At 53.2% G+C, this 14,698-nt stretch overlaps 1 protein-coding gene across 10 annotated transcripts in view; it reads right to left on the reverse strand.

Moving 5' to 3' along the window:
* The window catches only part of LOC118700376 (ankyrin-1-like), a 70,451-nt gene that overhangs the window by 31,020 nt on the left and 24,733 nt on the right, over positions 1–14,698 (reverse strand). For all 10 annotated transcript variants that reach the window (XM_036404817.2, XM_036404813.2, XM_054517490.1 and 7 more), the window contains 8 exons: positions 9,450–9,551; positions 5,154–5,252; positions 3,682–3,780; positions 2,896–2,994; positions 2,217–2,402; positions 2,003–2,101; positions 795–893; positions 390–488 (listed from right to left, as the gene is read on the reverse strand). In XM_036404817.2, coding sequence (XP_036260710.1) covers positions 390–488; positions 795–893; positions 2,003–2,101; positions 2,217–2,402; positions 2,896–2,994; positions 3,682–3,780; positions 5,154–5,252; positions 9,450–9,551 — 882 coding nt within the window. The remainder of the gene's footprint in view (positions 1–389; positions 489–794; positions 894–2,002; positions 2,102–2,216; positions 2,403–2,895; positions 2,995–3,681; positions 3,781–5,153; positions 5,253–9,449; positions 9,552–14,698) is intronic.

The raw sequence follows: 14,698 nt of genomic DNA on the forward strand, positions 1-14,698 counted from the left end.
GAGAACACCACCACATTTGGTGGCCCCGAGTGAGGAACATTGCCACACCAGACACTACCCCAGGGCAGATGAGACAGCTTGTTCCCCAGGGTGCTACCAGAGAGAAGCCTCAAAATCCCTCACTGAGGCTTACAGGGGAGCAATGTGGAGAGGAGGGAAGGGCCTGAAGAGCTGCTGGCTGTACCCAGGCCATCCCCTTCTCAGGATGAAGCCCTCAGGCAAAGGACTCCAGCTCGGGCCAAGTAGGGCAGGAGGCTTCTTACCCCTCACCAGGGCAAAAAAAGCCCCAAGCCAATCATGGGTGCCATCCAGCAACTGTGCACACCTTGTTACCCCTGTGCTGCCCTGGGACCTGGCACCAACCACAGCCCCACCACGTCACTGGGTACCTTGGTTTTGGCTTGGATGGGAGCCCCATGGTCCAGGAGGATCTCTGCAATTCTCACGTGTCCATTGCGCGCTGCGCAGTGGAGAGGGGTCAGCTCGTCCTGGGAAAAGAGGAGGGTTCAAGGGCTCAGTATGGCATGGAAGGGCAGGGTTCCCTCAGCTAGAGGGCTAACAGGGACTTTGGGCTTGTCTGAAAAATAAGGCAAAACCGAGCCTGGCCTCAGCTCCCAGGGCACGCCTCTGTAGCCGTGCAGATTTCCCTCACCTCTGTATGTGCCAGCAAAAAACCTGGTCCATGCCCTTAGTGCACCAGAGAGCTCTCCCACTGCCAGCAGGGTGTCTGCAGGGCAAGCACTGGGCACGGGGAGCTCAGGGAGGGAGATGGCTGTGCTCAGAAGTGCTCTCACCTTGGTCCTGGTCTCTATCTGGGCCCCACGGTCCAGCAGCAGCCGCACCATGATGATGTTGCCCCGGCGGGAAGCGATGTGCAGGGGAGTGATCCCATTCTGTCAGGAGGAATGAACAGGCTCTCAGAAGGAGCACTCCCTCCTCTTTCAAGAAGGCAACAAACAAAGGAGAGAGGGCAGGGAGAGCTGCATCTCTTCCCAGGGACAGCACTGGGGAACAGCTTGTTTAACCGGGCAGTGAGCTAAGGGCTGCAGACAGAAGCTGCACAGAGCTTGGAGGAAAGCACCAGTATCACCAGCCAGGGGCTGTGTACAAATCACAAACAGGACAGGACTGCTGGGAACGTGCCTTTAGCTGTTTGATTTTCCAGCATCAGTCTCATTCCATGGTTATGACAATGGGAAGATGCCACCAGCTCACATCCCAGGCAGCAGACCAAGAACTTAATGTTACACCTCACTTTATAAGTGTTTTGACCAATCCCACAAAGCAAAAGCACATTGACAGTAGTTCTATCCAACTACTGTAAGCACAGGTACCTTTGGTTAAACAATGCTTGCTTATTTCAAATACAATACCTGCTTGTAAGCCTTCAACACAATGCACAGAGCTCCATTATTAAGCTTAGAACTCCCTAATATCTCTCTAGATAAACTTTTCTGTAGCTTAGGGAGTTATTCTAGACAAGTGTTAATACACAGAGCATTGTTCTATTTGTCCTTGCTTTTCTACTTTTTAAATAATTTTTCTGCTGCCCAATCTCATGGCTGCTGCTCAGCTCTAATCACAGTTCTGCTGTCTCTGAGGCCTTTTGCAGCTTTCCCAGACCCTCTGATTTTGTGGATTCCCACACACCAGCTGATGGGTTGGGCTTCACCTTTAGGTGTGGAAGAAGCATCCTGACTGCAGGTTCTACGAGCTCTGCCCTGCAGCAGCAGCACCAGCTTTCCCTCAGCGTGGAGACAAGGTCCCCAGGAGCTTTAGGGATGCATGGCTGCTTCTAACAGCAGGGATCCATAGCAGAAAAGGCCCATGGTTGTTATTGATTGCAACTCCCCATGAATCTGTGCTACTTTCTGCATAATCTGCATAGCCCCACTAGCATGCCCTGGCAGCTGCTGCTGCACCCTGCATGGATAAAGAGGCACAGCGTCCTCCTCTGGTGCTGGACAGCACAAGCCCCAGTGTCTTCCCACTCTGCACTCACCTGGGGTGTGAAGTTGACACTGGCCCCACGGTTCAGCAGTAGCTGGGCCACGCTGAGATTCTCATAGTGGGCTGCAATGTGCAAAGGGGTGAATCCAGTCTGGGGAAAGAAGGAGGGGTCAGCCAGCCAGACACAAGCTCCCTGCTGAAACCATGGATAAATACAGCACACCGAGCTGCTGTTCTGCCAGAGACAGCAGAGGAAAAGCCCCCACCTTGGAGAGGACGTCGGCGTTGGGGTCGTTCTGCAGCAGCACAGCGGCCGTGCGGGTGTCGTCGTTGCGGGCTGCGATGTGCAGGGCGGGCAGGCGCACCTTGCCCTTCGTGCCGTAGTTGATGAGGTGAGCAACCACGTTCTCGTGCCCTTGCTGCAGAGCCACAGCGAGGGGAGTGAAGCCATCCTGCCAAGGAGGAGGGAGAGAATCCAGGAGCCGTGGCAGGACCCAGCCATCAGCCAGGGACTGCATCCCTCGGCAGCCCCACAAGCAGGGCCACGGGCTCCTCCCCGAGGACCTTACTGTCACAGACACCTTTTATGGAAAATCCTTTCCTCAGGAGTTTTGTTCCTGAGAAGCTGAGAGGCCTCAGGAACAAAATGTAACCAATGGTTATCTGCTGCTGTGGAATGCAACAGGTGCATCTGGGATTGGGCTCATGTGGTTGTTTCTAATTAATGGCCAATCACAGCCCAGCTGGCTCAGACAGAGCCGAGCCACAAACCTTTATCATTCCTTTCTTAGCCAGCCTTCTGATGAAACCTTTTCTTCTATTCTTTTAGTATAGTTTTAATGTAATATATATCATAAAATAATAAATCAAGCCTTCTGAAACATGGAGTCAGATCCTCGTCTCTTCCCCAATCCAAGAGCCCCTGTGAACACGGTCACATCTTACCTCTGTGGCTACATTCTGGTTGGCTCCATTTTCCAGCAAGAACTTCACAACCTCCAGGTGGTTCTCCTGCGCTGCCATGTAGAGAGGTGTGAAGCCTTTCTGCAAACACAGGGCCATGGACATCAGCACAACTCTTCCTTGTGTTACCTGAGTTCCTTCAAGACCTATACCCCCATCAACACCCACTCTCCCAGGTCAGTGAACAGGGGCAGAAGCATCCATTGTGTGGGTGAAAAAGACAAAAAAAAAACCCTGGCAATAGGGGAACAATCACAGAGAGATGGAGCCCAAGGCTCCACATATCCAGAAACAAACAGTGCTTTGTAAGAGTCAGCTTAGGGGAGACACTGGTGGTATTGTCCCTAGCTTCAGGGACAATTCTGCTATCAGGCAAAACCTGAAGAGCTTTCAGCCCTACCAGGCCCAAGGAAGAGAGAGTGAGGGAAGCACAGTGTGTTTAACTGCAGGGGCTGCTGGAGATCTCAGAGCTTTGCTAGGGGGCATCAGCTATGAGTCCTCCCAGGGTAAATTCAGCACTCTGGTATCCATGTGTTGACAGGGACTCCCTCAACAGAGACCATCCTGGAATCCCCATGAGCCTCAAGATCCCTCCACACCATTTGCACATTTGCCTCTTTTCAGGAGCCTGGCAGAGCAGTCCTGAGCAAGACTAGAGGGAAATTGCCAAGGGCTGCTGAAATAGCCCTGCTGGGCACAGTTCCCACCACGAGGACACCACCATCACACAGGATTTGTGCCTTCCTGTGTCAGAGCAGCTCACCCTACCTGGGACTGCGCATTGACGTTGGCCCCATAGTTCACCAGCTCCCGGACCACGTCCTGCTGTCCAGCCAAGGCTGCAATGTGCAGGGCTGTGTTTCCCTTCTGAAAGACACCACAGAACAGCCCTCAGGGGCGGAAGCAACCCACGATGCCAGGGAAAGATGGGCCTGACATGCTAAAAACCTTTAGAAGGCCGTGCAGCTCCCACTCCATGTCCCATCCCTGCTGTAAACCAACCAAACCCTCCCCGTTTGCTGGCCAGGGAAGAAGAGAGTGATTTCATCTCTGCCATGAAGGTGCTGGCAGCAGGAGCTGTATGCACTGTCAGGTGCTGTGCATCTTGAGCACTGAGAGAGGAGCAGAGGGGGGAGGACGGGGGAGCTGAGCTGGCAGTGCTCAGGCAAGGCTGCAGTGTGCACCCTGGCAGCCAAGGCATCCCAGCAGACAGGAGGGATGATGAGCAGGCTGGAAAATGCACACACAGGCTCCTCTGACTCGTGCCTTTGGGTGGTGTGGCAGAATGCCAGGTCCTGCTCTGTGTCCAGAGCCCTGTGAGGGCACCAGGGAGGTGGCAGCTGAGCCTCCTCCTGCTCTCACAGCCCTTCAGCCAGCGCTGGAGGCTGCTCCCTTGTCAGCCCTGATTGCCATCAAGAGAAAACCACACCTGCTGTGGTGAAGCATGAGAGGACAATATGTTATTTACAGAGCACCAGAGCTCTCCAGGCTTCTGACAATGGTATTGAGGCCATCTCAGTGCTGGAACGTGCAGGGGCTGCCCTGGGGCAGTGCCTGGAGGAGATGCTGGTAAGGCAGGACCAGCCCTTGCTGTGGTTCATGTTCCTCCTCTCTGAAGTCCACAATGGCCCCCACAGGGGAGAGGCACCTCTCACCCACCAAGAAATGCCAAACCTGTGCTAAGAGCAGAGCCTGGTCCTAGGGCCCAGCCCAGCAGCACTGCCCCTGGCACAGTCACTCTGGGGGCTTGTCACAGACATCTTTTATGGAAAATCCTTTCCTTGGGATTTTTCCTCCTGAGAAGCCAAGAGGCCTCAGGAACAAAATGTAACCAATGGTTATCTGCTGCTGTGGAATGCAACAGGTGCATCTGGGATTGGCCTCATGTGGTTGTTTCTAATTAATGGCCAATCACAGCCCAGCTGGCTCAGACAGAGAGCTGAGCCACAAACCTTTGTTATCATTCTTTCTATTCTATTCTTAGCCAGCCTTCTGATGAAATCCTTTCTTCTATTCTTTTAGTATATTTTTAATGTAATATATATAATAAAATAATAAATCAAGCTTTCTGAAACATGGAGTCAGATCCTCGTCTCTTCCCTCATCCTCAAACCCCTGTGGACACGGTCACAGGGGCTGGCAGCAAACACCATGACCCTGCTCAGCTGCTGCTGGTGTGTCTGGCAGCACAGGCAGTGTGCAGAGCTGTCACCAGTGTGGCCAGGCTTCCTTGTCCTTACCTTGGTCGTGGTCTCCAGGACGATCTCCTTGTGCAGCAGCTCCACCACCATTTTGACGTGGCCCTCCTTGGAGGCCAGGTGCAGGGCGTTCAGCCCATTCTGGAGGAAGCAAAGGTGGGAAAGGGGGATCAGGCATCATCATCTGGGGATGGAGCTCTATGGGGAGCACCCTGCTCTGAGCTCCTATGCTGGAGAAAGTCCAGGCTGGTGGGCAGGAGTGATTTCCCTGTGCTTGAGCTGACACCCAGCACCAGCCATGGTGCCACCAGCAGCTCCGAGCTGCCAGGAAATCTTCACCCAACTGAGTGCTGGGTTGCTGACTAATGCTGGAGGCTTCTCCATGAGCAAACCATGCAGCCCACGCTGGCAATTTCCTATGGATGGGTGGAACCACAGCTCAGTGTTCGTGTGCTTGAGGCACAGGAGCTGCTTCAGTCCTCCCTGCTCATGGCACATCCTTTGTGTCTTTGCTCAAGTGGCTTCCCACGGGGTGCCCCTCCTCACAGTCAGGTTTTTCACACCTAAAGCACAGAGCTGAGCTTTGTGCTCAGTCCAGAGCAAGGATGCACCACCACAAGTGCTGTGTAAGGGCACATACAAACCTTAGACTTTAACAGATGAGCAGCCCTGCTTTGGACAATGATTTCATCAAGCTGCAGCCAGATTTAATTATCTAATTCTCAGTAGTTTGTGAGCCTCCAGGCCAGAAGCTGGCTTCCCCCTGGCTTTCAGAGTGCCCACCAGCACCTTGCTCTGCAGCCCATGGTGGGCTTTGCTCCCCCAGAGTTCAGCTGCAGCAAAGAGCGTAGAGAAGGTGTTGGCTGGGTCAGTGTTAAGCTCTGCTGGTTCCAGGAAGCTCCCAAAGAGCTCAGGTGATTTCTCAGGAACATCTCTGCCCCAGTTCAGCTTGCTTTTTTCCTGCACGTGGAACCTGAAGAGCAGAGGACTGGCCAATGCCCCTTTGGCATCCCCAGGCTGTCAGAAGGAGGGGTGCCAGGTCAGAAAGCATGCTCAAAAATGATGATGATGATGATGATGATGATGATGATGATGACGATGACGATGATGTCTACTGAGACAGCTTCTGCTCTGTTATTTCTGACACCCTCTGCCACTTCCCAGATGTGAACAAAAGGGCTGGGCTATTTACTGGAAAAGAGATTAAACACCTGCAGGCATTTTCAGCTGCCACTTTTTCTCCTTGTCCCTCACTTCTCCCAGGTGGGTGTGCCAGGCTTACTCACCCCTACACAGTGCTGGTGCATGGCAGAGGGGCACCTGCTCCTGCCCAGGTGCTCCACCTTCCAATCGTGTTTCAGCTCCTGACTGGAAGGTCACTTCACAGAAATGCTTCATCCCCCACCTAAATATTGTCAGGGGACCACAAAAACTCCCAGGGAGGTTCAGTTCCAGCTCTCAACACTCCAGTTAAACTCAGAACTGCTTCAGGAGCGTTGTCAGACTGCCAAAAGCACTCTTTCTCACTCAGAGCACCCAGTTGCCCAGGACTGCAGCTGAAGAGTCACAGATTCTTTTGCTCAACTCTGATTACAGCACAAAGAGCAAAAATCTGAAACCCCACAGGCTTCCTCACCACACCAACACCACAGTTCTGTCAAGCCTCAAGGAAAAAAGGTTTTTCAGAACAGTCACTGAAAGGAAAGGCTCCCCAGCCATGTCTGGTGACTCTGAGTCCATCTTTGGCCAAACCCCATTTCTTTGACACAGACACACCTACACAGCCCCAAACAGGTAATCACTGATTATAATAATCCCTCACAAGTCCTAGAAGGGATAAGTGGCCACAGACATGCAGGCTTTTCCTCAGTTACACTCACATAACCAACAAATGGAGAGCAAGACCACAGATGCTCAGATGCTCCCCTCAGCCCATAAGCCCTTCTATGCAAAAGATTCATAAATAACCTTCTGAGTGCTGTAAATCTGTGACAAATCATTAACCCCTAACAAATAGCTGTGCTACAAGCACAGAGGACTGTTTCCATTGCTGGCCCATTGGTATTTCTGCTCCAGGAGCAGTCCAAGCTGTTTTGCACATTTGCTTTGTCTTGACAGCCCATCCGACCCAAAACTGCCACAGGATGTGCATCATTTGAAAGGTGCTGTTCCTTTCCTCACTGAATGCTGCAAATAATTCCCAGAAATCCCAGTCACTAATGTAAAAATGCAGCCCTACAGAATAACACAGAGACTTCACACTTTGCCTGTCCCAAAGCAGGGACCTGCTCTGGGCTGCCCATCAGGAGAGACCACCCCAACAAAAACCATCTCCTGGGCACCCACGATGCTGTTCCCAGCTGGTGAGGGTCCTGGCACTCATCCTCAGTCCTCCAGCTCCTCGTGGATGAGATGGGAGCGTGCTGGAATTGGGAACATGGGAGGCACGTGATGGAGACACGGATGCAGCCATGGATGGAGGAGGCGGAATCGGCGGGATGAAGGTCAGATGGCATGTCAAGGTCTCTGAACTTGAGTCAGAATACAGGACCTGTGGGATAGGTCTGACCACATATATCCCTCTTTATTCTATACAGGACATGTGAGGTTGGACCTTTCCCACAGGTCTGATATTCCTCAGAAGGAAACCCCAAAGTGCCATCTAACCTGAGGGAGATGGCAGGAACCGGGGCAAAGACACCACTGAGAGGAGAGCCTCATACTGCTGTAGCCATTGTCTTCCCATCAAAGTGTTAAACACCCTCACCAGCACCAGAAACCTGGTTGGGAACAGGACTTGAAGCCAGTCAGTGGAGGTAGCTGATGACAGACCATCTCTTTGGTGAAGAAGAGTTCAAAAAATGAACCAGACCATCTCTTTGGTGAAGAAGAGTTCAAAAAATGAACCAGACCATCTCTTTGGTGAAGAAGAGTTCAAAAAATGAACCAGACCATCTCTTTGGTGAAGAAGAGTTCAAAGAAGTGAACCAGACCATCTCTTTGGTGAAGAAGAAGTTCAAAGCCATCATCTTTAGCTTGTGGATGAGTCACCCTGTTGTAATTCTTTACAGAGCCTTCTCCAGAATCCCACACCCCTCTGGGCTAGAGGAGCAGTGGATGTAGAAACCCTCCCTCTCCTGTTGGGTTGGCTATGGAAATGAGGGAATATCCATGGTGCACTCTGCCTGCCCTGTGGGACCCTGTCCCCTGTCACAGACATCTTTTCATGAAAAATCCTTTCTTTGGGATTTTTCCTCCTGAGAAGCCTCAGGAACAAAATGTAACCAATGGTTATCTGCTGCTGTGGAATGCCACAGGTGGATCTTTGATTAGCCCATCTTAGATGTTTATAATTAATGGCCAATCACAGCCCAGCTGGTTCGGACAGAGAGTCCAAGACAGAGCCCTTTGTTATCATATTTTCTTTTTCTATCCTTAGCTAGACTTCTGATGAAACCTTTTCTTCTCTTCTTTTAGTACAGTTTTAATGTGATATATATGATAAAATAATCAATCAAGCCTTCTGAAACACGGAGTCAGATCCTCGTCTCTTCCCTCATCCAAGAGCCCCTGTGAGCACCGTCACAGTCCCCAGGAACTGCTGCAGCACAAACCAGGTCTGAGCTTCCCTTGGTTTGGGGACTGAAATAGATGCGAGTGCCTTTGTGCTCCTTGCTGAGTCAGCCTCCCCAGCAGCACCTCTGCTCCACAGAGCAGGGACAGCCCAGCCTCTGCTCCCCCTGCTCAGCCTAAACCCCCTAAATCTGTCCCTACAGCATCTGCCCCGCTTCAGGCTCAGCCACGTGCATTTGGCAGCTACACAGATACAAAATGTTCTGATGATGATGATGATGTGCAAACAATTCCTCAGCGCCTGCAGCTCTCTGCTCCTGTACAAAAACCTATTTCTGTGCAGCTCCTCCTGCCCAGCAGCTCCCAAACCACCGCAAGGGGCACTTTGCAAACATTCACTGCTTGTGGTAAGCTGCACCTTCCAGGAATCCAAAAGCCTCATCACTGCAGCACTGCAGGCAAGGGGAATAACCCCCACAAGCAATTCCTGTGGTGTTCTTCACTGGGCTGCTCCTCACAGCCGTCTGCTCTGCCCTCTGAGAAGCAGCTGAGTTGTCCCAGTTGTCCCATTTGCTTGTCACACTGAAGGAGCCCTCTCTGCTTACCTGTTAATGTCCTTTGCCATGCTCCAGCCAGTACATCCATGCTCTTTAGAGCTATTGCTGCCCTCCTGGCCCCAAAGACAACTGCCCCAGGGCTGCCCTCTGCTCAGGCACATGTCCCATGAACTAGAGATAGATCAGAAGCCCTGTGTGTTCCACCTACCTGGTTACAGGTGTTAATATCTACCCCATTCCTGAGGTGATCCAAGGCTTTGTCCAGGTTCCCAGATCTTGCAGCTCTCAAGAAACTGGTTGCAGCATCAGCCTTGGAGACAAAAAGAAAAAAGCATGAAACTCAGAGCCCCCTTGTTCTCCCCCACCACCAGCACTGGCTCAACTCTTCACTCAGCTGCAGAGAACAGAACTACACAGACCAGGCAGCAAAGGCAGAGGCCAGGAAAGTCACAATGGGACAGGCTGAGGTGCCCCAAACCAGACAGGAGAAAGAAGGGCTGGGAGCTGCACTTAAAATGAAGAGCATCCAGATGATGGGGCAGAAGGTCTGAAGGCTGTCCTGTCACACTATGGGGACAGCGTGGAGGGAGCTCCTGCCACCACGGCAGCCTCCCTTGGCCCAGGAAACCCCCCTGTAGCCTGGGCCACACTGATGGAGCTGTATGAGCCCACCCCTACCCTCCTCCAGAAGCCACTGAGCAGCAACAGAGGTGAGCAGCAGGGACAACAGCCCCAGCTGAGCACCTCCCAGCTGGGGAAGCCACAACTCTCTTTTTTGGCAGTGCTTCCCAACTCTGTTTTTTTGGCAGTGCTTCCCTGCTACACCACAGCCAGCCCAGGCAAGGCACAGCAACACTTTCAGCACCACTACTTAGCAGTGTGAGGCAGCAAATGGAGACAATGGCATGGCTCACTGGAAGCTGGAGAACGGGGTGGAAATGCAGTGATGTGGGTCTGTGAGTCTGGGAACTCCAACTGGAAACTGGACTGTGCCTGCTGGGGCCAGCCCAAAGGGCTCTCTGCAGCCCAGAGCCACCAGATCCATGGCAGGGGTGCGGGACACACTCCTGTGTCCTCAGCTCCAAGAGAAAATCAGAGCCCCTCTTGTGCCACCACGTACATCAGGACTGACCGAGGGACCTCCTGTGCTAGGGGAGCTTCTGTTCTGCCACCCCAAAGCTGTCCTGTACTGCCCACAGCCTGGCTGCAGAGGAGCATCCAGGGTTAGGAAGCTCCTGGGCAGGAGCTGGGAGCGCCACAGCCAGAGCCAAAAGCACTGGAGGCATAGTAGGGAGGATGATGCTGACAGTCTAAATTAGGAGAGGTTCAGGGCTCCTCTCTTCCCTTCTCTTTGCAGTCTCAGATGTTTGAACTGGGGCTTTGGAGCAGCAGAACTCAGATGCCTTCTGGCCTCCTCCATCGGCCTCCCCCAGCCCATCCTGATTGCCCACAGCCTGGCTGCAGAGGAGCATCCAGGGCTAGGAAGCTCCTGGGCAGGAGCTGGGAGCGCCACAGCCAGAGCCAAAAGCACTGGAAGCATATGAGGGAAGATGATTCACCACACTGGTTCAGGGCTCCTCTCTTCCTTTCTCTTTGCACTCTCAGATGTTTGAATTGGGGCTTGGGAGCAGCACAGCTCAGATGCCTTCTGGCCTCCTCCATCTGCCTCCCCCAGCCCATCCTTTCTGCCTGACGCTCCCACCATGGAGAAAGGCAGCCATGCCCTGCTCCTGCTGTAGAGGGAAGGCCCACAGGGAGGGTGACCTGGCCCTGCTGTGCCAGGCACAGAGCTCAGGCCAGGCCACCAGCAGGGTGGCAAGGTGCCACGGCCCCTGTGGGGCAGCCCCTGGGTCACAAGGACGGTGCTGGAGGGCAGCAGCACCGTGCCCACGGCCACGTGCTGAGCTCATCACCTCCCGCGCCAGCTGGCTCTGCCTGCTCCCAGCTCAGAGCAGAGCCCCCAGGTTCCCAGCAGAGCTGTGCCTTTGGAGGGCTGTGAGTGCACAGGAGGCACAGCACCTCTGGGCTCTGAGCACACAGAGCTGCAAGGAGGCAGCAGCAGCAGCAGCAGCGCTGTGCTCAGAAATGCACATTCACGCCCTGAGCTCTGCGTGCTGTCTGGGCTCCAGTGAGGAAACACTGACAGCTTCAAGCAACAGGCTGAATGCAAAGAGCTTTTCCAGCTCCAGACACTGCTAGAAGCCTCTGCTTCTCAGGTCAGGATCGAGGACAAGGCAGCAAACCCTCGGAAAATCAAAGCACAGCTCAGCCAGGATCTGTCATCTGTGGGACACACACGGAGCTCTGAAGATTAAATGCTAAAACTCTACGTGGCCCTGCAGCCAAGGGGCTCCCAAAGCCCCAGCACGCCCAGCAGCAGAGACTACAAGCAGAAAGCAAGCAGAAAAGCAAAGCAGAGGTGTCTGTGGGCATGGAGGAGAAGTGTGTTGAGTACTCACAGCCACGTCTGGACCGGACCTGCCCTTTCGTGCTGCCATAGCCCGGCACTTCAGCTGAAACCTGAGCCTGGTGTCCCCTCTCTCCCTCCTTGGTTATCTACTCCCCAGCTTTGAGAGAGCCAGTAAGTTACATTGCATTCTATCTAAAAATACAGGCTCCGTCCTCTGTCCAATGCAGACCCTGCAGGGATCGCCAAGTGCTAATGGAATTTGTTCATTTTCTCTCCATTATTGTGTCAGACAGGATATTTAATACCAAGCCACCTCCGGAAAGCAAATGTGGCTGCTGCCAAGAGCAGGGAGGGGGTCAGAGCTGCAGGCACCACCTCAGCAGAGGAAAAGCAGCCCCACAGAGAGGCCCACAGGTAACTCCTGCCCCAGAGGAGAGGGCTTGGGGTTCCCTCCATCCCTCTGGATGCTGGGCCCAGGCCTTGGAGAAGATGCCAAGGCTGGGGCGTGTCAGAGGTGCTGCCTTTTGCTGCCCATGCTCAGCATGTACCTTCCAGAGATGCACAGAGAGGTGCAGGGCATCAGACACCAGCAGTCCATTCCAACAGAGAGGATGGAACAGCTCAGCTCAAGTGGGAAAAGCAGATCCACAGTCGTATTGTCCTCCTTTCTGATGTCTGCCTACCCACAGGGCAGCTGCTCCCCAGGAAATGGAAGCACAGGCTGGGTCACTGCCACCTCCCAGATTTCAGCAAAAGGGACAGCAGGGAGTGCAGAGACCCCGTGAGCACAAGGAGATGGGCACGTGGAGGAGATGCACACACACGTCCCAGGCAGCAGCAGCCCGGCTCACCCAGGCACAGACACACGCTGTCACCACCCACAGACGGGCACAAAGCTCAGCACAGCTGGGGCCTCCTGCACACACTCACTCACTCCCTGTGTGAGTGCCCCTGTGCTTCCAGATGCAGAAACTGCCTCTGCTGCCTTTCCTTTGCAGAGTTTCTTTCCGTTCTCCTTTGCCTTCCCAGCAATTTTCCAGGAAGGGGATATCCCAGGGGAGAGAATAAGCTGCCTCACTTGCTGCTGTGTACCTCTTGCACTCTCGGGTTCTGCTAAACCCTAAACACAGAGCACAGGCATCGTGCTCTACAGACTTGCAGACATCCAAGCTGTGAAGGGTCAGGAGGCTGCTGCCAGCAATTCTACAAGAGAGAAGCCTCAGATCAGGGCTTTGTTAAGTGCTCCAAGACATTCTAAAGTCAAAAACTTAGGACAGCACATCAGACTGTGCTTCTACCCTCCTTCCCTTTCTTTTCCTTCAGGAAAAACCTCCCCTAGTCTGCTGACAATCTGAATTTTCCCTTTCCCTCTGTCCTGGTTTCAGAGTCAATTTATTCTCATGACACCCTCTCCTGGCCCTGAGGAGAGGCTTCTCCTGCCCCTTTGCCCAGATCCTCCTTCTCTCACAGCAATAATTAGCCTGGAACCACATGAGCCCACTGCATTGTAGCCAAGGCCAAGGCTACAAAGCAAAGGAGAAGTCAAACCAGAGGCTCAGGGTGGATCTCAAGGCTGCACTCAGAGGTTTGTAAGCCTGCTGTGTGTCTGGTCACAGGCAGCTCCTGCCCTAATCTCCTCTAGCAGGGCCTCACTCACACCCAGGGAGGAGCTCCCGCAAGCTCCTGCTGCTCATCGCTGATAACAGAAGGGAGGGTCTCAGCATTCAAGGTGGCCACACTTGGCAGGAGCCCAGTCTGTGTGAGCTGTTAAATGCTGTAAGTCGATGATTTCCAAGCACGAATGAGTTCAGGGGCTGGTGATGATCTCACAGTGTTTTCTGGGACACAGAGACAGCCAAGAAGCAGCTCCCCACACTGCTCCAGCCTGGCACACACACATCCTGCTGCATTGCCCTCCTTACCCTGTCTGCCCACTTGTCCCTTCAGGCTCATGGAGCAGCAGACAGGAGGCCCAGCAAGGAATCACCAGAATTCTGGGCAGCACGCAGTCACCAACAGCCAAAGAAGCCAGGGCTGGCAGTGAGATGCAAACCCTAACCCTGGCACCGAGCCATATATTGCTGTGGGCATCCTGTCTAGATGCTGTGGAAAGGCCCAGCTCACATCTCAGAGGTCACCCAGTTACTAATGCCAGTGTCCTGGAACCCAAAGGCAGCACTGCCAGCTGAGGATGTGTCAGAAACCCTTGCCAAGGGCAGCAGCCTTTGCCACTCGCTTGGACATTTCCTTACTCACGTGGGCTTGTGCCCAACAGTGGGCATGACCCTCAGCTTTGAGGCATTATTTCCAGCAGAAACACCAAAACCTCGCATCAGTGTAGTGGTTTAGTCTTAAGGAACTGTCCAGCCTGGGGATGTGTCTGGAGCCAGTGCTCATTTGGAACTCTCCGCCTTACAGATACCAACTACACAATTCTGCAGGTGATAACCTCAATCCTTTCTCATCAGATGAGAAGAATTTGTCAGTCCTCAAAGCACACTAAAAGAGCTGCTAAGATTAAGAGCAGTTAGGGACCACACCTAGGGAGTCCATAGGATAATCAGGGAAGACAGGAGAGTGAACTCCAGGTGCTCAGGAACTGAAGCCATGCTGTCTCTCTTGCAGGAACTTTCTCTCCTGTATTAACAGAAACTGGGCCCTGCAGCAGAAACAAAACCTACTGGCAGGTTTCTGCCTTCCGAGTAGAAGGCAGCATTCAGCAGAACACAGCATCTCCAGAGAGGCCACAGCAGCAAAGCCTCAGGCAGTCAGCCAGCAGGACTCAGAACAGGCAGAGACTGCAAACCCAGAAGAAAGAGAAAAGCAAAAAGCATTGGAAAAATTCATCTGATGAAAGGATAAACCCAGATGCTTAAATTCTATTCTTTCATCATCCTCACCCCTACCCAAATGACTCAAGACAGGTAAATCCACACGTCCAAGTTCCATTCTGCCATCGCCCTCACCTCTGCCCACATGATTTAGCACAGGTGTGCAGATCTTAATAGGAGCCATGATGAGAGTCAAGGCACAAGAAGTCATCTCTG

Source organism: Molothrus ater, chromosome 28, assembly GCF_012460135.2.
Source record: "Molothrus ater isolate BHLD 08-10-18 breed brown headed cowbird chromosome 28, BPBGC_Mater_1.1, whole genome shotgun sequence".
In the NCBI taxonomy this organism is placed as follows: domain Eukaryota; kingdom Metazoa; phylum Chordata; class Aves; order Passeriformes; family Icteridae; genus Molothrus; species Molothrus ater.